Source organism: Scyliorhinus torazame, chromosome 4 (genome assembly GCF_047496885.1).
Source record: "Scyliorhinus torazame isolate Kashiwa2021f chromosome 4, sScyTor2.1, whole genome shotgun sequence".
Taxonomy (NCBI): domain Eukaryota; kingdom Metazoa; phylum Chordata; class Chondrichthyes; order Carcharhiniformes; family Scyliorhinidae; genus Scyliorhinus; species Scyliorhinus torazame.
This window is the reverse complement of record NC_092710.1, coordinates 17,739,748-17,765,382: the sequence shown is the minus strand read 5'-3', so window position 1 is coordinate 17,765,382 and position 25,635 is coordinate 17,739,748. Positions and strand designations below refer to the sequence as shown.

General features: G+C 51.3%; 1 protein-coding gene across 1 annotated transcript in view; it reads right to left on the bottom strand.

The window, feature by feature from the left end:
- Nucleotides 1-25,031, bottom strand: part of LOC140410139 (serine protease FAM111A-like) — a 79,946-nt gene extending 54,915 nt beyond the window's left edge. Inside the window, exons 1-2 of the mRNA XM_072498092.1 lie at nucleotides 24,952-25,031; nucleotides 9,843-9,970 (exon numbers count right to left, since the gene is read on the bottom strand). Coding sequence (XP_072354193.1) covers nucleotides 9,843-9,923 — 81 coding nt within the window. The 5' untranslated portion in view covers nucleotides 9,924-9,970; nucleotides 24,952-25,031. The remainder of the gene's footprint in view (nucleotides 1-9,842; nucleotides 9,971-24,951) is intronic.
- Nucleotides 25,032-25,635: the final 604 nt, after the last annotated feature.

The window sequence follows — 25,635 nt, the reverse complement described above, 5'->3', positions numbered from 1 at the left end:
CCTGTTAGACAGGAACAGGCGGACATTAACCTCCCTCGAACCTGTTAGACAGGAACAGGAGGACGTTCACCTCCCTCGAACCTGTTAGACAGGAACAGGAGGACATTCACCTCCCTTGTACCTGTTAGACAGGAACAGGAGGACATTCACCTCCCTCGATCCTGTTAGCCAGGAACAGGAGTACATTCACCTCCCTCGAACCTGTTAGACAGGAACAGGAGGACATTCACCTCCCTCGAACCTGTTAGACAGGAACAGGAGGACATTCACCTCCCTCGAACCTGTTAGACAGGAACAGGAGGACATTCACCTCCCTCGAACCTGTTAGACAGGAACAGGCGGACATTAACCTCCCTCGAACCTGTTAGACAGGAACAGGAGGACGTTCACCTCCCTCGAACCTGTTAGACAGGAACAGGAGGACATTCACCTCCCTCGAACCTGTTAGACAGGAACAGGAGGCCATTCACCTTCCTCGAACCTGTTAGACAGGAACAGGAGGCCATTCACCTCCCTCGAACCTGTTCGACAGGAACAGGAGGACATTAACCTCACTCCAACCTGTTAGACAGGACCAGGAGGACATTCCACTCCCTCAAAACTGTTAGACAGGAACAGGAGGACATTAACCTCCCTCGAACCTGTTACACAGGAACAGGAGGATATTCACCTCCCTCAAACCCATTAGACAGGAACAGGAGGACATTAACCTCCCTCGAACCTGTTGGACAGGAACAGGAGGACATTCCGTTCCCTCGATCCTGTTAGACAGGAACAGGAGGACATTCACCTCCCTCGAACCTGTTAGACAGGAACAGGAGGACATTAACCTCCCTCGAACCTGTTGGACAGGACCAGGAGGACATTCCACTCCCTCGATCCTGTTAGAAAGGAACAGGAGGACATTCACCTCCCTCGAACCTGTTAGACAGGAACAGGAGGACATTCACCTCCCTCGAACCTGTTTGACAGGAACAGGATGACATTCACCTGCCTCAAACCTGTTAGACAGGACCAGGAGGACATTCCCCTCCCTCGTACCGGTTAGACAGGAACAGGAGGACATTCACCTCCCTCGAACCTGTTAGACAGGAACAGGTGGCCATTCACCTCCCTCGAACCTGTTCGACAGGAACAGGAGGCCATTCACGTCCCTCGAACCTGTTAGACAGGAACAGGAGTCCATTCACCTTCCTCGATCCTGTTAGACAGGAACAGGAAGACATTCACCTCCCTCAAACTTGTTAGACAAGAACAGGAGGACATTCGCCTCCCTCGAACCTGTTAGACAGGAACAGGAGGACATTCACCTCCCTCGACCTGTTTGACAGGAACAGGATGACATTCACCTCTCTCGAACCTGTTAGACAGGAACTGGAGGCCATTCACCTCGCACAAACCTGTTAGACAGGAACAGGAGGACATTCACCTCACCCGAACCTGTTAGACAGGAACTGGAAGCCATTTACCTCCCTCGAACCTGTTAGACAGGAACAGGAGGACATTCACCTCCCTCGAACCTGTTCGACAGGAACAGGAGGACATTCACCTCCCTCGAACCTGTTAGACAGGAACAGGAGGACATTCACCTCCCTCGAACCTGTTAGACAGGAACTGGAAGTGGACATTCACCTCACTCGAACCTGTTAGTCAGGAACAGGAGGACATTCACCTCCCTCGAACCTGTTAGACAGGAACAGGAGGACATTCACCTCCCTCGAACCTGTTAGACAGGAACAGGAGGCCATTCACCTCCCTCGCACCTGTTAGACAGGAACAGGAGCCCATTCACCTCCCTTGAACCTGTTAGACAGGAACAGGAGGCCATTCACCTCCCTTGAACCTGTTAGACAGGAACAGGAGGCCATTCACCTCCCTCGAACCTGTTAGACAGGAACAGGTGTGTCATGATATTCAGGTAAACATCTGTGGGAGACAGAGAGAGAGGCATGTGTGGAGTGGGAGAGAGAGAGATGAGTGTGTGTGGAGTGGGAGAGAGATTGAGAATCATAGGGCGGGATTCTCTGATCCTGAGGCTAAGTGTTGACGCCGTGATAAACGCTGTCGTGTTTCCCGATGGCGTCAACATGACCCCAGGAGCAGCGATTCTGACCCGGACAGGGGGCCAGCAACGCACCGGAGCGACCCACGTCGGCTACGCGGGTCTGCGCATACCCGGTGCGACCGGCGTGATTGTGGGCAGGCGCGCTGGTTCCCTTCTCCCCACCGGCCCCAGATGCGACATGGCGCAGGGCTACAGGGGCACTGAACCAAAAGATGCCCCTAGCCCGAGAGGGCGACCCGCCGATCGGTGGGCCCCGATTGTGGGCCGGGCCACAGCGGAGGCCCCCCCCCCGGGTTCAGACCGCACCCAAACCGAGGCCCCGCCGGGTAAGACCACACATGGATGGCACTGGCGGGACTTGGATTTTTTTACGTTCGCACGGCCCATCCTGGGTGTAGAATCGCCGGGGGGTGGGGGGGGGGGGGGACCGCGTAAAGCTGCTGCCGACTGCGCCAATGGACGGGCCGGCGTTGTCGCGCGATTCGCGCCCGGCTCGGTGTTTCTCCGGCCCGGCCTGGGCTGAGAGAATCCCGCCCGTAGTATTTACAGTGCCGGAGGAGGCTATTTGGCCCTTCGAATCTGCGCAAGCCAGATAACCTGTTCATTGTGTTGAGGTTGGAGAGAGAGAGAGAGCCTGATGATTGTGTTGGGGGCAGGGGGTGGGGGGGGCGGGGGGGGGGGGGGTGGGGGCTATGCAGAGAGTGTGTTGGGGTAAGGGGGTGGGGAGAGCGAGAGGGAGAGGAGAACCTGATGATGGTGGGGTGGGGTGCGGAGAGAACATGGCGATTGCATGAAGTGGCGGGGGGAGAGCCCAACGATTTTGGGTGTTGGGGGTAAGAACCCAATTTTAGTATTGGGTGGGGGGGAGCGATGACCAGGATCGAGAATCCTGAAGGTTTCCTGCCTGCTGCTCGGGTTTGGGATTATCTAATCTGGGCTTTCGAGGAATTTGTATTGGGAAGATAAAGATCCATTTGGTATGGTCCACGTAGGTACCAATGACACAGGTAGAACAAGGTCTAGGTTTTGCTGAGGGAGTATGAACAACTGGGGGTTAAATGAAAAAGCAGGACCAAAACGGTAATAACATCTGGATTAATACCTGAGCCTCGAGCTAATTGGCATAGGATTAATAAGATTAAGGAGGTAATTATGTGGCTCAAAGATTGATGTGGGAGAAATGGGTTTGAATTGATGGGGTATTGTTACTAGTGCTGGGGAAGTTGGGACGGTCTTCATCTGAATCATGCTGGGACATGATTCTGGGCGAATCTCATAACTAGAGCTATGGATAGGTGTCATCTGAGAGTACGTTTAAGAAATGGGTGTTTATAAATGGGTGTGTACATAAATATCTGTAGTGAGAGTACCTGTAAGAAATGGGTGTTTATTACTGCAGTGATGTCAGAGAGTGGGTGGAGCTGGGCTGTCTGTCAGCTTTTTACTTTCGTTTTAGGCTGTTTGCTGCAGGGTGCGTTTTAGTTTCGTTTTCAGAGCTGGATAGCTGCAGTCACAGCCAGAAGGTGTATGAATCTCTCTCTGTAATTTAAAGACTGTAAATCGATCCTTTGGTGATTTAAGACTAATAACTGCTCTCAGTTGTGACTTTAACCTGATGTGCTTCTGTTAAAGGTTTTGTTTTTAAGTCTTCTGGATGTTAAAAGGACAGCTTACGGATTACTTGGTGTTGTATTCTTTGGGGGCTGTATTTGAGTTGATGGTTGCTAAGATGTTCACTATGTTTTAAAAAGGTTAACTTGAGTCCATAGAATAAACATTGTTTTGCTTTAAAAAATACTTTTCCATTTCTGCTGTCCCACACCAGTAGTGTGGGCCGTGTGCTCCCCATACCACAATCTAGAAAAAGTTGTGGGTCAGGTGAACTCTATGATACACTTTGGGGTTCTCTAAACCCTGACCCATAACATAGGGCTTTGACCTAAATAGTGGGGGGTAGGGTTCTGATGTATGGAGAATTAGAAAATCAAAGTTAAAGGAGAAGGAGGTGGTGGCATAGTGGTATTGATTGATTGATTGATCTATATTGTCACATGTACCGAAGTACAGTGAAACGTATTTTTCTGCAGCCAAGGGAGCGTACACCGTCCGTACATAGTAGACAAAAGAATAATCGACGGAGTACATTGACAATGGTGCATCAAAAAATAGTGATTGGTTACAATGCGGAACAAGGCCAGACAAGAGCAGCATAGGGCGTTGTGAATAGTGTTCTGACAGGGAACAGATCAGTCCAAGGGGGAGTCGTTGAGGAGTCTGGTAGCTGTGGGGAAGAAGCTGTTCTAATGTCTGGATGTGCGAGTCTTCAGACTTCTATATCTTCTGCCTGATGGAAGGGTCTGGAAGAAGGCAATGCCTGGGTGGGAGGGGTCTCTGACAATGCTGTCTGCCTTCCTGAGGTAGCGGGAGGTGTAGACAGAATCAATGGGAGGATGGCAAGCTTGTGCGATGAGTTTGGCTGAGTTCATCGCAGTCTGCAGTTTCTTGCGATCTTGGGCCGAGCAGTTGCCACGTAAATGCAGCCGGATAGGATGCTCTCTATGGCACATCTGAGGAACTTTGTAAGAGTCGATGCAGTCATGCTGAATTTCTTTAACTTCCGTAGGAAGCAGAGACGTTATTGGGCTTTCTTGACTGTGGCATCAACGTGAGTAGACCAGAACAAACTGTTGGTAATGGTGACCCCAGGAACTTAAAGCTTTTGACCATCTCCACATTGATGCAGTCAGGGGTGTGTGTCGCTGGTTTAGTAATCCAGAGACCCAGGATAATGATCTGGGGACCCGGGTTCAAATCCCACCACGGTAGGTGTTGGAATTTAAACTCAATTAAAAATCTGGAATTAAAAAGTCTAATTATTATTAAATATTGGAAAAACCCATCTGGTTCGCTATAGTAGAACAGAGAGTATAGAAGGTGGTAGGAATCTAACTTCAGGCAGAGCAAAAAAGGTGACAAATACGAGAAGGGAGGTGGTCAATGCAGGACTGAGGGTGAGGGGGGTTGTACCTAAATGCGCTCAGTATACGGAACAAGGTAAATGAGCTTGTTGCGCACATTGAAATTGGCGGGTACGATGTTGTGGGCATCGCAGAGACGTGGCTGCAAGGGGATCAGGGCTGGGATCTAAATATCCAAGGAAATGTGTCCTATCGACAGGACAGACAGATGGGCAAAAGCTACGGGGTTGCATTGTTAGTTAAGAATGATATTAAATCGATAGCAAGATACTATATAGTGTCATATGGGAGTGTCCCTTTAAGAAAGTTTTTTGTCTTAATACATGGCTTCAGTGATGTCATTTTGTGGGTCGAACTGGGCAGTGGCTGTGTGAGCTGCTTTTACTTTCGCTTTTAGTTTTGACTACTGTGGACTACAGACAGATACAATAGGCCCGTCTTTCTCAATTTTCATGTTAATATCTGTTCCAATAAAAATCACTTTGGTGGTGGCTTTGGTGATATAATTGCTTGCCGAAAGGAATTTGAATCTGCTGGTTAAAAACCGGGGGTGGGATTCTCCGGCAATTGGCGGGGCGACCAGAAACGGTGCAGTGGAGTGGCGGGAACCACTCCGGCGTTGGGCTGCACCTTCAGGGGCTAGGACGGCGCCGGAGCGGTTTGGTCCCCGCCAGCCGGCGTGGAAGGCCTTTGGCGCCGCGCCAGCCGGGGCCGAAGGGACTCCCCCACGGCACAGGCCCGCCCATGGATCGGTGGGCCCTGACGACGGGCCAAGCCACCGTGGGGGCACCCCCTGGGGCCAGATCCGGGGGCCACGGAGCTGGGTCCCGCCGGTAGGGATCTACCTTGATTTACGTCGGCGGGACCAGGCAAAAACAGGTGGGAACTCGGCCCGTCGCGGGCCGGAGAATCGCCGGGGAGGCCGCCGACCGGCACGATTCCCGCCCCGCCAAATCTCCGGCGCCGGAGAATTAGGCAGCTGGTAGGGGCGGGATTAACGCTTCCCCCTTGCAATTGCTGCCATTGCTGTTCCGCTGCCTTCCCTGCTCGGTTCCCCTTCAAATCAACCCTGGCCAGCTCTTCACTCATGTCCCGGCGGGGGGTCGGAAAATCCCGCCCCGAATCAGAATTACAGGGACCAAGATCAGTCTTAGTCAAGTGAGAAAACAGTTTGCTGAGCCACGCCTTTGAATAGGGGTTTTTGGTATTGGACTTTGTTTTTGAATTGGAACAGTTAAGGGGGAATTCATTAAGTGTTATACATAGATCACTGCAGCTGGGTGGTGTCTTTATGTTTGTAATTGATAAAAAGTCATGCTGTGTGTGTTTATATTAATGTTAACTAAGTTCTTAGAATAAAGCTTGTTTTGATTCAAGTGTCTAGGAAGACTGTTGAATCACACCTGAAGAGAAGGCTCTTGTGCTCAATCTAGCTAAATTCAACATAAAGGTTGTAGGTCAGGTGGACTCAATAATATATTTTGGAGTTTCAAAGCCCTGGCCCATAACAATAGGACCAGAATTGTGTGGGTAGAGGTGAAGAATCACAAAGGTAAAAAGACCCTGATGGGAGTTATGTACAGCACGCCCCCCCCCCCCCCCTTCCCCAGCAGTAGTCAGAATGTGGGGCAGAAAATAAATCAGGAATTAGAAAAGACATGTAAAAAAGGCAATAATGGGGGACTTCAATATGCAGGTGGACTGGGAAATCAGGTTGGTAAATTTGTGGAATGTCTAAGTGATGTTTTTTTTGGAGCAGCTTGTGACAGGGCCTACGAGGGAACAGGCAATTCTGGATTTGGTGATGTGTATTGAGGCAGACTTGATTAGGGAACTTAAGGTGAAGGAACCCTTAGATAGCAGTGACCACAATATGATAGAATTTACCCTGCAGTATGAGAGGGAGAAACTGGAATCAGGGTCGAAATTCTCCGGAAACAGCGCGATGTCCGCCGACTGGCGCCCAAACCGGCGCAAATCAGTCGGGCATCGCGCCGCCCCAAAGGTGCGGAATGCTCCGCATCTTGGGGGGGGCCGAGCTCCAACCTTAAGGGGCTAGGCCCACGCCGGACGAATTTCCGCCCCGCCAGCTGGCGGAAAAGGCCTTTGGTGCCCCGCCTGCCGGCGCGGAAATGACATCTCCGGGCGGCGCATGCGCGGGATGCGTTAGCGGCCGCTGACGGCATTCCCGCGCCTGCATAGTGGAGAGTCTCTTCCGCATCCGCCATGGTGGGGGGTCGGAGAATCTCGCCCCAGATGTAAAAATTAAATAAATGCAACTACAAAGACATGAGTGAAGAGCTGGCCAGGGTTGATTTGAAGGGGAACCGAGCAGGGAAGGCAGCGGAACAGCAATGGCAGGGTTTTTTTTGGAGGTTATTTGGGAGGCAGAACAGAAATTGATCCCAAGGAAGAGGAAACATGCTAAGGAAAGGACAAGGCATCCGTGACTGATGAGGGAAGTTAAGGACAGCATAAAAACAAAAAAAACATGCAAAGTGGCGAGTATTAGTGGGAAGCCAGAGGATTGGGAAGCCTTTAAAAGTGAGCAGAGAACAACTAAAAAGCAATAAGGAGGGAGAAGATGAAATGTGAGTGTAAGCTAGCTAGTAATATAAAAGAAGATAGGAAGAGTTTTTTTCACTATAAGGCAAGAGAGAGGCAAGAATAGACATTGGACCACTGGAAAATGTGGCTGGAGAAGTAGTAATAGGAAACAAAGAAATGGTAGAGGAACTGAATAGTTACTTTGCATCCGTCTTCATGGTGGAAGAAACCAGAGCTCCAGGAGAACCAGGGGCAGAGGTGAGTGCAGTGACCATGACTAAGGAGAAGGTTCTGGGGGAACTTTAAGGTCTGAAGGCGGATACGTCACATGGACCGGATCGACTACACCCCAGGGTCCTAAAGGAGTATCTGAAGAGATTGTGGAGACATTGGTCGTGATGTTTCAGGAATCACCTGAAGCAGGGAAAGTCTCAGAGGACTGGAAAATGGTTAATGTTGAAGAAGGGAGGGAGGCAGAAGGCGGTAAATTATAGACCAGTTAGTCTGACTTCAGTCATTGGTAAGATTTTAGGGTCCATTACTAAATATGAGATTAGGGCGGCACGGTGATGCAGTGGTTACCACAGCTGCCTCACGCCGCCAAGGACCCGGGTTCGATCCCGGCCCTGGGTCACTGTCCGTGCGGAGTTTGCACATTCTCCCCGTGTCTGCGTGGGTCTCACCCCCACAACCCAAGGATGTGCAGGGTAGGTGGATTGGCCACGCTAAATTGCCCCCCAATTGGGAAAAAAAAAAGGAAATGGACACTTTAAATGTCTAAAAAAAAATTAAAGATGAGATTGCAGAGTACTTGGAAGTGTATGATACAATATGACTGAGTCAGCACGGCTTCGTCAAGGCGAGGTCATATCTGACAGATCTGTTAGAGTTCTTTGAGGAAGTAGCAAGGAAGTGAAACCAGAGAGAACCAGTGGACGTGATTTATTTAGATTTCCAGAAGGCCTTTGACAAAGTGGCGAATAGGAGGCTGTCATATAAGTTAGGAGCCCATGGTGCTAAGGGTAAAATCCTGGCATGAATAGAGGATTGGCTGACTGGCAGAGAGTGGGGATAAAGGGGTCTTTTTAAGGATGGCTGGGACCACAACATTTCACAATATACATTAACTATCTGGAAGAAAGAACTGACGGCATTGTTGCTGAGTTTGCAGATGGTATACAGATATGCAGAGGGACAGGTCGTGTTGACGAAGCAAGGGGGCTGTATAAGGACTTGGACAGGCGAGGAGAGTGGGCAAAGAAGTGGCAGATGGGATACAATGTGGAAAAGTGTGAGGTTGTGCACTTTGGTAGGAAGAATAGAGGCGCAGACTATTTTCTAAATGGGGAAATGCTTAAGAAATCAGAAGCACAAAGGGACTTGGGAGTCCTTGTTCACGATTCTCTTGAGGTTAATGTGCAGGTTCAGTCGGCAGTTCGGAAGGCAAACGCAATGTTAGCATTCATGTCGAGAGGGCTAGAATACAAGACCAGGGACGTACTTCTGAGGCTGTCTAAGGCTCTGGTCAGACCCCATTTGGAGTATTGTGAGCCGTTTTGGGCCCAGTATCTAAGGAAGGATGTGCTGGCCTTGGAAAGGGTCCAGAGGAGGTTCACAAGAATGGTCCCTGGAATGAAGAACTTGTCGTATGAGGAATGGTTGAGGACACTGGGTCTGTACTCGTTGGCGGTCAGAAGGATGAGGGGGGATCTTATTGAAACTTACAGGACACTGCGAGGCCTGGATAGAGTGGACATGGAGAGGATGTTTCCACTTGTAGGAACAATTAGAAGCAGAGGACACCATCTCAGACTAAAGGGACGATCCTTTAAAACAGAGATGAGGAGGAATTTCTTCAGCCAGAGGGTGGTGAATCTGTGGAACTCTTTGCCGCGGAAGGGTGTGGAGGCCAAATCACTGAGTATCTCTAAGACAAAGATAGATAGGTTCTTGACCAATAAGGGGATCAGGGGTTACGGGGAGAAGGCAGGAGAATGGGAATTAGAAAATATCAGCCATGATTGAATGGCGGAGCAGACTCGATGGGCCGAGTGGCCTAATTCTGCTCCTATGTTTTATGGTCTTATGATTGTGGATGGTGGGTTTGCAGTGGTGGTGGTGGGGGTGGGAGGTGCGATGGAGTTGACCTTCAGGCCTAAGCAGAACTCAGTCCTGTCTTTTTTTCAGCAAGGTTCTGTTACTGCCACAACATCATATTCCCATATTGCTGTTTGCATATGGCGCTCACTAACCTTTTTCATGTAGCGATCCATGCTCTCCTTTCCCAGTGGTTTCAAAGGTGTTCTGGAATTCCTACGTTGTTTAAAAGGCATGGTTCCTTTTCAATGGTGATCACGGGACTATCAAGACTGCAATAACCCTGAAATATATTGATTAATAAGCGTGAGTAACATGTAGCCCATTCCACTGAAATCTGGCAGCGACAGATGAATTAGTAATTGGCATGGACCTGATAGGAATGAACGCAGGAATAGGATGAGGCCCCATTCAGCCCCTTCTCCAGCCTGTTACACTGGAAAAGGAGGAGGCCCCATTCAGCCCCTTCTCCAGCCTATTACACAGGAACAGGAGGAGGCCCCATTCAGCCCCCTCTCCAGCCTATTACACAGCAACAGGAGGAGGCTCCATTCAGCCCCTTCTCCAGCCTGTTACACAGGAACAGGAGGAGGCCCCATTCAGCCCCTTCTCCAGCCTGTTACACATGAACAGGAGGAAGCCCCATTCAGCCCCTTCTCCAGCCTGTTACACAGCAACAGGAGGAGGCCCCATTCAGCCCCTTCTCCAGCCTGTTACACAGGAGTAGGCCCCATTCAGCCCCTTCTCCAGCCTGTTAGACAGGAACAGGAGGAGACCCCATTCAGCCCCTTCTCCAGCCTGTTACACAGGAACAGGTGGTCCCATTCAGCGCCTTCTCCAGCCTGTTACGCAGGAACAGGAGGAGGCCCTGTTATAACCTGCCTACTGATGATTAAGAACAAACAAAGAACAAAGAAATGTACAGCACAGGAACAGGCCCTTCGGCCCTCCAAGCCCCTTAAATGTCCCTACTTCCACTACCTCCTCCGGTAGTGAGTTCCAGGCACCCACTACCCTCTGCGTAAAAAACTTGCCTCGTACATCTACTCTAAACCTTGCCCCTCTCACCTTAAACCTATGCCCCCTAGTAATTGACTAGGTAAGGTTTTTAAATACACTACTCACCTCCAAGAAGGCCCCTGCGCACCGCTGCCGTCGAAATCCAAAGGGCTGCTCCTGTAAAGGTAAGTGGTTTTAAAGTAAGTACTCACCTCCCAGAGGGCCCCTGCGCACCGCTGCCGCCAAAATCCAAAGGGCTGCTCCTGTAAAGGTAAGTGGTTTTAAACTCACTACTCACCTCCCAGAAGGCCCCTGCGCACCGCTGCCGCCGAAATCCAAAGGGCTGCTCCTGTAAAGGTAAGTGGTTTTAAACTCACTACTCACCTCCCAGAAGGCCCCTGCGCACCGCTGCCGCCGAAATCCAAAGGGCTGCTCCTGTAAAGGTAAGAGCTTTTAAACTAACTACTCACCTCCCAGAAGGCCCCTGCGCACCGCTGCCGCCGAAATCCAAAGGGCTGCTCCTGTAAAGGTAAGTGGTTTTAAACTCACTACTCACCTCCAAGAAGGCCCCTGCGCACCGCTGCCGCCGAAATCCAAAGGGCTGCTCCTGTAAAGGTAAGTGGTTTTAAACTCACTACTCACCTCCAAGAAGGCCCCTGCGCACCGCTGCCGCCGAAATCCAAAGGGCTGCTCCTGTAAAGGTAAGTGGTTTTAAACTCACTACTCACCTCCAAGAAGGCCCCTGCGCACCGCTCCCGCCGAAATCCAAAGGGCTGCTCCTGTAAAGGTAAGTGCTTTTAAAGTCGCTACTCACCTCCCAGAAGGCCCCTGCGCACCGCTGCCGCCGAAATCCAAAGGGCTGCTCCTGTAAAGGTAAGAGCTTTTAAACTCACTACTCACCTCCAAGAAGGCCCCTGCGCACCGCTGCCGCCGAAATCCAAAGGGCTGCTCCTGTAAAGGTAAGTGCTTTTAAACTCACTACTCACCTCCAAGAAGGCCCCTGCGCACCGCTGCCCCCGAAATCCAAAGGGCTGCTCCTGTAAAGGTAAGAGCTTTTAAACTCACTACTCACCTCCCAGAAGGCCCCTGCGCACCGCTGCCGCCGAAATCCAAAGGGCTGCTCCTGTAAAGGTAAGGTTTTTAAATACACTACTCACCTCCAAGAAGGCCCCTGCGCACCGCTGCCGCCGAAATCCAAAGGGCTGCTCCTGTAAAGGTAAGAGCTTTTAAACTCACTACTCACCTCCAAGAAGGCCCCTGCGCACCGCTGCCGCCGAAATCCAAAGGGCTGCTCCTGTAAAGGTAAGGTTTTTAAATACACTACTCACCTCCAAGAAGGCCCCTGCGCACCGCTGCCGCCGAAATCCAAAGGGATTGGCTGGGGACTAATGACTATCCCACAATCCTATGGGAGTATGAACTTCCCCAATGAGGGGGCGGAGAAACTCCTACTATAAATAAGCTGGCCAGTCCAGGAACCAGGAGGAAGGAGAAGGTAGCAAGGGAAGTTACTGCTACTGGTATGTATATATTATAGTAAATAAACGTTATTATTTTGTATCCTTAAAACTCGTGCTGGATTCTTCGTGGCCCTTACAAAACTGGCGACGAAGGTTAAAGTGAATAGCTGTCTACACTGCTGAAGCCACCTCCCTGGATTTTTGTTGGATACAGATTGGAAGTTGTTTTCTATTATACCATGCCTCTGTACGGACGTTTGGATGTTTTTGATGCTGCGCTGGAAAGCTGGAACCAGTACACGCAACGGATGCGTTACTCTTTCCGGGCAAACAATATCACTGAAAACGTGCGCCAGGTGGTCATATTGCTCACCGCCTGCGGGCCGCATACGTTTGGGGTGATTAGGAGCCTTACGTACCCAGCCGCGCTGGACACCAAAACGTTTGACGAACTTGTGAATATAGTGGGGCAACACTTTAACCCAACCCCGTCCACGATAGTCCAGCGTTACCGGTTTAATACCACTGAGAGGACCCCTGGAGAATCCCTTGCCGATTTTTTTTTTTAATCCAGGCTACGCGGGATTGCGGAATACTGTGACTATGGTGAGACCTTGTCAGAAATGTTACGCGACCGTTTGGTTTGCGGTATTAACAATGTGGCCACCCAGAGAAAGTTGTTAGCGGAGCCAACATTGACTTTTCAACAGGCAATACAAATAGTCTTGTCCCGAGAGAGCGCAGAGTGAGGAGTACAGGAGCTACAGGGAATGGAAGTGCATGCTTTCCGCCCAAAAACGTCCCCCCACACTCCTGCGGTACCTTGGGCGAGGCAACGACCAGACCGACGCCAGTGGCCATCGGACATTCCTCCCCGATGGGAGCCTTCTCCAGAGCCAATGGATGAGGAGCCATGTCCGTGTCAGACTTGTAGGCGCCAACCCCGTCGCGGACGGAGGTCCTGGGGACGCCAGAGGCGCCGTCGTTCTGACCGAAACTGGGACCAGCCCAGGGGCCGTAACTGGGACCAGCCCAGAGGCCGTACCTTCCATGTGGATGAACCTGCGGCGACCACTCCTGAGGACGTGGAGACGGAGGACGACTGCCTGCAGCTGCATTGTGTGGCAGCTCCCCGTGTGGCCCCCATTAAGGTGACAGTACGGGTCAATGGTCACCCGCTGGAGATGGAGTTGGATACTGGCGCAGCAGTCTCCGTGATCGCCCAGAGGACATTCGACCGCATCAAGCAGGGTATACAGACCCTTACATTAACTAACTCACAGGCCAGGTTGGCCACCTACACGGGGGAACCACTGGACATTGCAGGAACTACAATGACCCCTGTTGTCTATGGACGCCAGGAGGGGCGTTTCCCACTTATCGTAGTGCGTGGCCATGGGCCCAGCCTGTTGGGTCGGGACTGGTTGCGCCATTTGCGGTTGCAGTGGCAGCACATCCTCCAAACAGTTTCTGGAGGGTTGACTGAGGTGCTAGGGCGATACCCAGATGTATTCCAGCCCGGTTTGGGGAAAATAAAAGGGGCCGTAGCCCGTATCCAAGTTGAACCAGGAGCCACGCCGCGCTATTTCCGGGCGCGCCCAGTGCCTTACGCTTTGCTCGAGAAGGTAGAAGGGGAGCTCACTCGTTTGGAGAGTTTGGGTATTATCAGGCCCGTCCGTTTTGCTGACTGGGCAGCACCAATTGTACCAGTAATGAAGCCAGATGCCACAGTTCGCTTGTGTGGCGACTATAAACTTACAGTGAATACAGTTTCCCGACTCGACCGATACCCAATACCTCGCATAGAGGATCTCTACGCGAAACTTGCAGGCGGACTCTCATTCACAAAATTAGATATGAGTCACGCCTACCTGCAGTTGGAGCTGGACCCTGCCTCCCGACCATATGTAACAATTAACACACACCGGGGCCTGTATGAATATACACGGTTGCCCTTTGGAGTATCCTCTGCCTGCGCAATTTTTCAACGTGTTATGGAGGGCATTTTGAGAGGTTTACCACGTGTGGCTGTCTACCTAGATGACGTGTTGATTACAGGGACGTTGGAGCAAGAGCATTTGGAAAATCTGGAGGCTGTCCTTAGACGCCTTTCGGAGGCTGGAGTCTGTTTACGTCACACAGTGCGTATTTCAGGCAAAAGATGTAGTCTACCTAGGTTATCGGGTGGACCGCGAGGGTCTGCACCCCGTCGCAGAGAAGGTGCGTGCAATTCAACATGCCCCCACCCCGACTGACACTTCGCATCTTCGTTCTTTTCTCGGTCTCGTAAACTATTACGGGAAGTTCCTCCCCAATCTGGCAACTCCGCTGGCCCCCTTACACCTTCTGCTAAAGAAAAATCACACCTGGGTTTGGGGTCAGCCGCAAGAAACCGCTTTCTGGCGGGTAAAGCAACAATTGTCGTCGTCTGGGTTACTAACCCACTATGATCCGGGAAAGCCTTTGCTCGTCACATGTGATGCATCCCCGTATGGTATTGGGGCTGTCCTGTCCCACAAGATGGAGAACGGGGCCGAGCGGCCGATAGCTTTCGCCTCCCGCACATTGACTGCAGCGGAGAAAAAGTACGCGCAGATCGAGAAGGAGGGCCTGATAGTGGTTTTCACGGTGAAACGCTTCCACCAGTACGTGTATGGCCGCCATTTCACTATCGTGACTGATGATAAGCCTCTGCTGGGACTCTTCAGAGAGGATAAGTCAATACCGCCCATTGCTTCTGCACGGATCCAGCGCTGGGCTTTGTTGCTCGCTGCATATGAGTATTCTCTGGAGCACAAACCAGGTACACAGATAGCAAATGCCGACGCACTGAGCCGATTGCCTTTATCGACCGGCCCCATGTCGACCCCCACGACCGGTGAGGTGGTCGCAACCCTAAATGTTATGGACACCTTGCCTGTCACGGCATCACAGATCCGTGAGTGGACCCAGACGGAGCAACTCCTGTCAAAGGTTCGGCACATAGTCCTGTATGGTGGGCAGCATAGACAGCTCCCAGGCGAGTTGCGGGCATTTTCCTCCAAGTTGTCAGAATTCAGCGTGGAAGACGGCATCCTCTTGTGGGGGACGCGTGTGATTGTCCCGGAAAAAGGCCAGGAGCTGATATTATCAGACTTGCACAATGGGCATCCGGGTGTGACCAAAATGAAAATGTTGGCCCGGAGTTATGTCTGGTGGCCAGGCCTCGACGCCGACATTAGAAGATGGCCCAAAACTGCTCCATTTGCCAGGAGCATCAGAAGCTTCCACCGGCCGCACCCCTACATCACTGGGAATGGCCAGGGCGGCCTTGGGCACGCTTACATGCAGATTTCGCAGGCCCTTTTCAGGGATCCATGTTCCTTCTACTAATTGACGCCCAGTCCAAATGGCTAGAGGTGCATAAGATGCAGGGGACAACGTCCGGCGCAACAATTGAAAAAATGCGTTTATCATTTAGTACGCATGGCCTCCCCGAGGTGCTGGTCACGGATAATGGCACTCCATTCACGAGTGAGGAGTTTGCTAGGTTTACAAAGATGAACGGCATCCGCCATATCCGCACTGCCCCTTACCACCCGGCTTCAAATGGGCTGGCAGAGCGCGCAGTGCAAACATTCAAAAGAGGCCTAATGAAGCAGTCTTCCGGATCAATGGACACGAGACTGGCTCGGTTTTTGTTTACGTACAGGACCACCCCCCATACAGTGACTGGGGTAGCTCCCGCAGAACTCCTAATGGGCCGGAGACTTCGCACCCGCCTTAGTATGGTCTTCCCAGACATTGGCGCAAAAGTACGCCACACACAAGAACGGCAGGGACCGGGATTGTCTCGGCATCGTCCGATTCGGCAGTTTGCGCCCGGTGACCCAGTATTCATGCGGAATTTTGCTGGTGGTGCCCAATGGGTTCCTGGTGTAATCTTTTGCCAAACGGGCCCTATATCGTACCAAGTGCAAGCCCAGGGTCGTCTCCAGCGAAAACACGTAGACCACGTCCGGTCCAGAAGATCAACCCCGCAAAAGATTCCCCGCCCCCGGAGCTCAGTTCAACAGCGGCAAAGACCAGAAACAAGGGAAGGTAGTCTTTCAAATCTTCCACTGGTGCCTCACTCGAAGCCTGCGCAGGTCGTTACGGGACCAAATGGGGATAGAGACGCTGACATGACGGAGGCAGCAGACTCTGACTCCGAGATGGAGACACAGGATGAATCAAAGGGGGAATCCTCGGGTTCACAGGCCGTGGATGTACAACCGTGCCATTCGTCACGGAAGCGCCGGTCTCCGTCTCGTTATACTCCGCCTGATCCAGCGCCGCGTGCAAATAGCGTCCGGCCTGCGGCCAAACGAGTTCGACGCCTTCCTTCGCCAGGGCCTATGGTGGATTCCTTGGACTTTGCGGGGGAGGGATGTTATAACCTGCCTACTGATGATTGGCTGGGGACTAATGACTATCCCACAATCCTATGGGAGTATGAACTTCCCCAATGAGGGGGACGGAGAAACTCCTACTATAAATAAGCTGGCCAGTCCAGGAACCAGGAGGAAGGAGAAGGTAGCAAGGGAAGTTACTGCTACTGTTATGTATATAATATAGTAAATAAACGTTATTATTTTGTATCCTTAAAACTCGTGCTGGATTCTTCGGGGCCCTTACAAAAGGCCCCATTCAGCCCCTTCTCCAGACTGTTACACAGGAACAGGAGGAGGCCCCATTCAGCCCCTTCTCCTGCCTGTTACACAGGAACAGGAGGAGGCCCCATTCAGCTCCTTTTCCAGCCTGTTACCCAGGAACAGTAGGAGGCCCCATTCAGCCCCTTCTCCTGCCTGTTACACAGGAACAGGAGGAGGCCCCATTCAGTCCCTTCTCCAGCCTGTTAGACAGGAACAGGAGGAGACCCCATTCAGCCCCTCATCCAGCCTGTTACACAGGAACAGGGGGAGGCCCCATTCAGCCCCTTCTCCAGCCTGTTAGACAGGAACAGGAGGAGACCCCATTCAGACCCTTCTCCAGCCTGTTACACAGGAACAGGAGGAGACCCCATTCAGCCCCTTCTCCTGCCTGTCACACAGGAACAGGAGGAGGCCCCATTCAGCCCCTTCTCCTGCCTGTCACACAGGAACAGGAGGAGGATGCTACATATTAAGAGGAGGAACCATTTCAGTCTCGAGGGTCAGTTACATCGGAGCTCAAATAGCAGCATTCAGTCCTTGGACTTTATTCTGCCATTTGGTGAGATCGTGGCTCATCAGCATCTTAATTCTATCTGTCTTTTCTTGTTTCGTAACCTGTACTCAATTCTACCCAATCAACTTTAGTTTTGATACAATAAATGGACTCAACAGCTTTTTGGGAGAGAACGTTCCAGATCTCCACTCCACTTTGTGTAAAGAGGTGCTTTCTGACATCACCACTGAATGTCCTGAATCTAATTTTAAAGGCCCCCCTCCCTTGTTCTGGTCTGCCCCTGTAGCCATCTGGGATGGCCACTTCCAACTAGGCACAGGGAAACCCGCAAAGACTGATGGGTAAAATGGACAAGCCAGGCTCAGAGCCTGAAATGCATATTCGTAAGCAAGAAATCCAGACGGTATCGAAACTCCGACCAATTAGCTTTTTAATGGGGCCGATTAGCATTTGATGGCCCACCTTCCCCAAAACAAAGGACTGGTACTCGAGCGACCGGGACAGTCCCAGACATTTCGGAGCCACTCCCTGTTCAAGGGAAACGCAAACAACGGGGTCAATGACCGCTTGAGACACGCCCAGCCATCCAGATCCCCGCCCACTTATTGGCTAAGGAATCGAACGGAGTGATCAGGAATCACCCAATTAGTAAGGCCCAAATCGAAGGACCGGCCGAAAGAGCGCGGAAACCCCCCCGAGAATAAGAAGAAGAGTTCGCCACATGTACATCCTCTCTTGGACCTGCCGCCCTGGCTACGTCCGTCTCCAATCGCAGCGACACCAGAAGCGAGTTCAAGTTCAACGCCCGCTACCAGACGGATGAGCCTAGCGGAGCAGCAGTTACTCCTTCGGTCTCGATAGATCCTGAATCGGACAGCGGCCACTGTTCCTCTGGCCTAAGCCGGGTGCCTGAAGTTAAGTACAGGTTGTCTTAGTCGATAGGTGTAGTTTAACTAGTAGTGTTTATGTTGCCTGACTAATTGTGTGTAAATAAAGTACCCTTGACCTTGAACTAACTAACTGGTGTTTGGCTCTTTGATCGATAGCCGGTTGAAACTTGTGGTGGTATCATTGATACCTGGCGACTCTGAGCATTAGGACATAGATAACACAGAAGGAAGGGCAAATTCACTGACTGCCCTAATTGGAACAGAGCCACGGAAAGGACAGAGTAAAAGTGTAAGAGAAGAAAAGGCACCCCTCACCCCCCCCCCCCCCCCCCAATCGTTTCATCCTCTCTTAAATTATCTTCACCTACCTCGTTCAGCCCAACCTTTGATCTATATGAGATAAGCTAGCATAATGGTTATGTTAGTGCAGGTCTCTCAATTCCTAGTTCACTAAGTTACTGGAGACAAAGGGCGCGATTTACCGGCCATGTTCCTCCATATTTAGGACAGTACGCGGCCAGCATTTCCTGTGAGAGGTCTCTTCCGGGGATTTCCGAAGCTCGTTACGCCCCGTGAGATCTGACGAGATCTCGCAAGATGTCTTGTTTGTGAGACTTGCACAGTTAAGTGAGCATAACTACTCACTTAATTATGCCTGCGCCAGATTGAACGGGCCCCCGGGATCTACCGGTTCGCCGAGGAGACCCCAGCCGGTCACTGTTTAGCACTGGTCCCCACAAGCCGCACTTGGGGAGGGGGGGGGGTAAATCTGTGGTGTCCCAGGCGATTGAATCATCATAGAATCATAGAATTTACAGTGCAGAAGGAGGCCATTCAGCCCATCGAGTCTGCACCGGCCCTTGGAAAGAGCACGCCACTCTAGCACACACCTACTCCACCCCATCCCCTTAACCCAGTAATACCAATTAACCTTTTTGGACACTAAGGGCAATTTAGCGTGGCCAATCCATCTAATCCGCACATCTTTGGACTGTGGGAGGAAACTGGAGCACCCGGAGGAAACCCACGCAGACACGGAGAACGTGCAGACTCTGCACAGACAGTGACCCCAGCCTGGAATCGAACCTGGGACCCCTGGAGCTGTGAAGCAACTGTGCTAGCCACTGTGCTACCGTGCTGCCCACGGGGCAGGGTGGCACCCTGGCACTGCCATTCTGGCATCCTGGCCAGGGTGCCCAGGTAGCATTTTACCCACTTCAGGGATCGGCCCGGGGGTGCCCTGCCCAAACGAGGTGGGGTGCGGGGGTGCTCGCGGACCCCCCCCCTCCCCCACCAACAGGCGAGTTGGGGTTCCGGGGGGGGGAACACATCAATGGTGCCCCGATCTCTTGCTGCACCGAGCAGTGGTGCGGAGCTGCCCAGTGAATGAAATGCGACTGAGTGCAGCCTCGGCAGGGCACTCCACGTTGAGGCCCGGAGAAAATAACAGACCCCGCTCATCCCACCCAGAACGGGACTCTTTTTACCATTGGATTGGGCTTGAAATTTCATCACCGGGCTTAGAGTAAGCCCTTGGAGCAGAGCTGAGGACGGCCTTGCACTTAGCCCGCACTTTCATCACTTCTTTGGGTCTGAGGGCTATTTCAAAGTTTTCGGATCATACAAAACTTGTCGTATTATAACATGTGAGGAGGAGAACGTAGAACTTGAAACAGACGTAGACAATTTGGTGGAAGTGGGCAGATAGGTGGCAGATGAAGTTCAGTGTGGAGAATTGTGAGGTGCTACATTATAGTAAGAAGAACATGGTCGGGGAACGCAGGTGGTGAGGGTCAAGAATAAATGGGACGAGGAGCTGGGGGTAAGATAGAGTCTAGAGTGAGGCGATGCGAAGGATAAACTTGACCTTGTGCGCGAGGATGAGCTTGATTCAATTCAAGGTGCAGAGGACCTGTGCGAGGATTAGTGGATTCTTCCCGGCGGTGGCACACGAGTGTGAGAAGTGTGAATGAGGGCCAGTGAATCATGTTCTGGGGGGGGTGAGAGGTTGTGGAGATACTGGGAGGTGGTATTCGGGACGCTATCGAACATTTGGGGGGGGGGGATGAGATCATGCTGACCTCAGTGGCGATCTTTGGGGTATGGGAAATGACGGAGCTGATAGAGGGGAGGAGGGCCGATGTTGCGGCCTTCACCTCCCTAATTGCCCGGCGGAGGATATTGTTGGATTGGCAGTCCGATGCCATCGCGGATGGCAGCCTGGCTGGGGGACCTGTATGACCTCCTTTGGCTGGAAAAGATCACGGGTATGCAGTATTTCGGAAAGATAGGGTGAAAAGGGAAAGAAGATGGCGTAGTCCTGATGGTGAGGACAGGGCTGTAATGAGAAATGATATAAGCACTGAAGATCAAGATGTGGAATCAGACTGGGTAGAAATAAGAAATAACAAAGTGAAGAAGTCCTTGGTAGGAGTAATCAGGTCCCCAAACAATAGTTCCACAGTGGGGCACACTATAAACCAGGAAATATTGCAAGAAAGGTACGGCAATGCAATAATAATGGGTGATTTTGGGACTTCCGGGTGCGGCGATGACCAGCTAAGTCGCACGTTTCGGCACCTCCCGTTTTAACGGACTTTTGGGCTCTTATCGGGAGCCCCAACGGCAATTTTCGAAGACGAAACCCACTGTGAGGCGACATAGAAGGGAGTCCCCCATGGATGTGAATGGACAGAAGAGATAATAGCGGCCAGATTGCGGAGGATCCTCTGGAGCAGCGGCAAAGAAGGGAAGCGAGAAGCAAGATGGCGGTGGAGGGAGGCCAGTTGGTATGGGGCCTGGAACAGCAGGAGTTCCTCCGGCGATGTGTGGAGGAGCTGAAGAAGGAGGTGCTGGCGCCGATGCTGCAGGCAATTGAGGGGTCAAAGGAGGCGCAGAAGACCCAAGAGATGGAGCTCCGTGGAGTGAAGGCAAAAGCTGCCGAGAATGAGGACGAGATACAGGGCTTGGTGGTGAAGACGGAGACGCACGAGGCACTGCATAAGAGGTGTATGGGGAGACTGGAAGCCCTGGAAAATAGCTCGAGGAGGAAGAACTTAAGAATCTTGGGTCTTCCCGAAGGGGCAGAGGGACGGACGTTGGGGCGTATGTGAGCACGATGCTTCATACCTTAATGGTAGCTGAGGCCCCGACGGGCCCCCTGGAAGTGGAGGGAGCGTAGCGAGTCCTTGTGAGGAGACCAAAGGCAGGAGAAATACCTCGAGCAATAGTGGTGAGGTTCCACCGCTACAAGGACAGGGAGATGGTCCTGAGATGGGCGAAAAAGACACGGAGCAGCAGGTGGGAGAACGCGGTGATCCGCGTGTATCAGGATTGGAGTGCGGAGGTGGCGAGAAGGAGGGCGAGTTTCAATCGGGCCAAGGCGGTGCTCCACAAGAGGAAAGTGAAGTTCGGAATGTTGCAGCCGGCAAGACTGTGGGTTACATACCAGGGTAAACACCACTACTTCGAGACGGCAGAAGAGGCGTGGACACTTATTGAAGAGGAGAAGTTGGACTAGATTGGAGAAAGAGTGTTTGAAATGAAGTAGTGAGGTGGTGGTAAGGGACTGTGAATCAGATGGGGGAAAATTCTCTTTCCCCTCGAAGGGGGGACACACGTAGAAATGTGGGCGCCGGTGGGGAAGGGGAGGGGGAAGGAGAGAGGGAGCTGCGCCATCAGGGGCGGGGCCGAGAGGGAAGCGCGGGCTTTGTTCCCGCGCTATGGAAATTGTGGCGGGAAAAGGGGGCGCAGGAAGGAGGGGGCCTCACATAATGGGAGGCTAAGGATAAACGGGGGAAGCCGAGGTCAGCCAGAGTTTGCTGACTTCCGGAAGCAATATGGGGGGAGCAACTAAGCTAGAGAGGGATCTAGCCGGGGGGGGGGGGGGGGGGTTAACTGGGTTGCTGCTGCTAAGGGGAAGGGGGAGCTGTTACGGGATGGGATGGGAGGCACCATCGGGGGGATAAGCGGGTGCGTGGGAACCAGGTGAGGAGCTGGTCTAAAAAAGGGGATAGCTAGTCGACGAGTGGGGGGGGGGTAAAGAGCCCCCCAACCCGGTTGATCACGTGGAAGAAGAAGAAGGGTCGATTTGAACTTGGGGGGCTTAACTTTATAGTCCCCAGGGGCTTCCTGCCTTTCGGGGCGGACCCTGTACCTGGTTCTAGGTGATTGGACTTGGTTCCAATCGCTTGGTTCGATTTCTCCAATACTGGAGCAGTTCCCTGATCGATGGGCGGTCTTGAGGTGTCCGTTAACCTCTTTTGTGTTGGCTCCTGCTGGCGCCGGGGAGTCTGGCTTAGCTTTGTTTGTCCCAAATGTTGCTATTGTTCCCGGGGATTGCTTATTAGTATGTAGATAGCTGCTACATTATTATGCTGATGGTCGCTGGTATCGATGCTGTCTGGGCTTTTGCAGAGTTAAATACACAGCAAACCGGCACCTGCTGGTTTCTGCCTGTTGGCTGAATTTCCCATCAGCCTTTGCCGTTCGCCATTTTAAATCGGGACTTGGCCAACTCAGGTGGCTACAGCTCCAAGGGTCACTCCTCCTGAGTGTACACCACCGTGCTGCCCCCTCTGCTGGGTCTGACCTGCCGGTTGGACAGGGCATACTGAAGAGAATCTTTAATTTATGGGGATCTTAACCTGTCGAACTACGCCAAGTTTGGGGGAAGCTTAGTTGATGAATCAAGTCCTGGCGCAATACGACAAGTTGTAAGTTTTGTAATATTTTTGGACTTTGCCAAGTTGTTCGATTCCTTGTATTATTCGACTGTGTAAAGTTGAAGGAATTTATATCATCTCTGCTATTCGGTTATCAGTAGCACTTTGCGAATACTGGAACTCAGCAGAAATTTGCAGTATAAACTCCTCGGGTGCCAAAAGGAATTGTTTTATTTGTAGTCGCTTGATTACAATTTGAAAGTCATTTAAAAGGCAATTCGTAGACAATTCGAAGCTTTCAGAGAATTGCAGACATTATCTTTCTTTGCTTAGGCAGACAGCTCGAAAGTAACTTTTAAAAGGTCAAAGTCTGGCAATGAAACATGAAGAGAGAGAGAGAGCTATTCTTCAGCTAAACTCAAACTCAAAGTCAAAAGTGGACTAACATCACTGACACAGACTGGTAGACTGACAGAACCCCCAAAAGACATCTCTAAAATGGACACTATAAAGGACAAAACTGACTAAACTAACAGAAAGACAACAGAAAGACATCTTCGCACAACACACCCCCCCCAAAGACAATACACCCAAAGACAATACTAAAATGGCGGGCGGAAACTTTTCAGTTATACACTTTCATATCTGTCTTGAGTCATCTAATCACACCCCAGAGCTGGTGATGCTGGCACAAGCCCCCAGATATTGGTAAGGAGGGCTTTGCAGGGTCGAAGGGACTGGGTTTGCCATGGGCATTCCCAGTGACTAGGCCGATGCCAAGTAGTCTGTCCAGTGTTATCCTTTTGCATCGAGTTTGGTACAAAGGAGCGGCTTGCTTGGCCAATTCAGAGCCAACCACATTGCTGTCGGCCTGGAGTCACTTGCAGACCAGACCAGTTGAAGGACGTTAGTGAATCAGATTGGATGTTTTCATGACAATCAGTGGTTACCGAGGCTACCTTACAATTTCAGATTTATTTTAAAATTCATTAATTGAAACCAGTGCCGTAGTGGGATTTGAACCGAGATTCCAGGGATTACTCATCCAATAACTTTACCACCACACCCCAACCTCTCCTTGAAGGCAGGCTGATCACCAAACTACTGGTGGATTGTTGTACAAACCCCTCTGGTTCATTGTAATCCTTACCCAGTCTATTCTATATGGAACTCCAGACTTACAGCGGTGCGGCTGATTGTTAATTGCTGTCTGTAATGGCCCAGGAAGACATTCAGTTCCATCTCATGGGTAATAGAATTGGAAAAAAAATGCTTACCTTGGTGCCGTGAATGAATAAAATAACAGCCTATTTTATACAAACTATCCCCATAATATAGCCCTTTTAAATCCCAGCATAGTTGATTATAACGCTGGGCCACAAAATACGTTACCAAACAAGAGAAACTGGATGTGGTGATGAATTTGCTCTCGAGTCATAGATGTTTATAGCACGGGAACAGGCCCTTCGGCCCAGCTTGTCAATGCCGCCCAGTTTCTGTCACTAAGCCAGCCCCACTTGCCCGCATTTGTCCCATATCCCTCTATACCCACCCTGTTCATGTAACCGTCTGACTGCTTTTTAAAGGTCAAAATTGCTCGTTCCAGATGCTCAGCACCCTCTGTGTGAAAAAAATATGATTCGTTGGAACGCTGCCAAGTTCCAAATGCATGCCGTCTGGGATTGTGAGTCAATGTGAAACTCATTTAGACTGTCAGCCTGAGTCAATGTGAAACTTACATTTCTCTCTCTAACTTTCCCCTGTCATAGTTTAATTCCTCGCTGACCTCGGCCATGGTATTTCACCCCGAGCGATGCCCTCCTATTGGCGATCGCGACCCTCCACCTGTATTTTACTATGAGCCAAAATCCGAGGCAGCACCATTAGGATTCGGGAGGGGAAAGAGTGGGGCTCAACGATCAAAACCCAAATTTCTCTCTCATCCGTTCTCTGAATTCCGAAAACCCCAACAAAGCCAACCTCGGGTGAATGAAAGAATAAACAACCGGGGCTTAACCAGCTTTAAGATAAAAGGAGAGGCGCAAAATATTTTCAGTAACTTACAGAAAGTGCCTGCAGCTGAAAGGCGGGAAAGGATCAAACTCTTCCTGTGTACCAGTTTGGGTCTGAGCGATTGGTTGCTGATGTCAGTGCATGCGCAGTGCACTCCGAGTCAGTGAACTGTGACACGCCCCAACGCTCCCCGAGAGAACAGGAACCACCATTTGCTGGCATCTAACCTCATGCTTTGAAAGCAGGCACATCTTACCAGTGCAAGATCCCACGCGTCAGACAGCAGCTGAAACTTTCCCACTGGTGTCTGTGTACAAATAAATCGGGATGGCCTTTCCTTTGAATCCCACAATCACGCAGCTCATGAGGAGGCCATTCAGCCCCTCGAGTCTGCTCTGCCGTTCGGACTCATCCACCCCAACTCCACTCTTCAAACCGCTCCCTATCTCCCTCCAATTGCCGTAGCGCTCAAAGTCGCTCAATGGGAATCTTCGACCGATACTCGCTGACTGAACGTCCACGGCCCTCTCGGGCGGAGAATTCCAAAGTTTTATAAGCCCACGAAGGAGTCCACACTGAGTAGTTCAAAGAAACTTTGCTTAGTTACAATAACTATTCCATACATCACACGGTAGATCCCAACTTGCCTAACTGGCCGGCTCATTATATGGTACAACTATACATTGGGCGCGATTCAACAAAGTCTCATAGCGAGCGCGTTTAACCGCGTGTTCC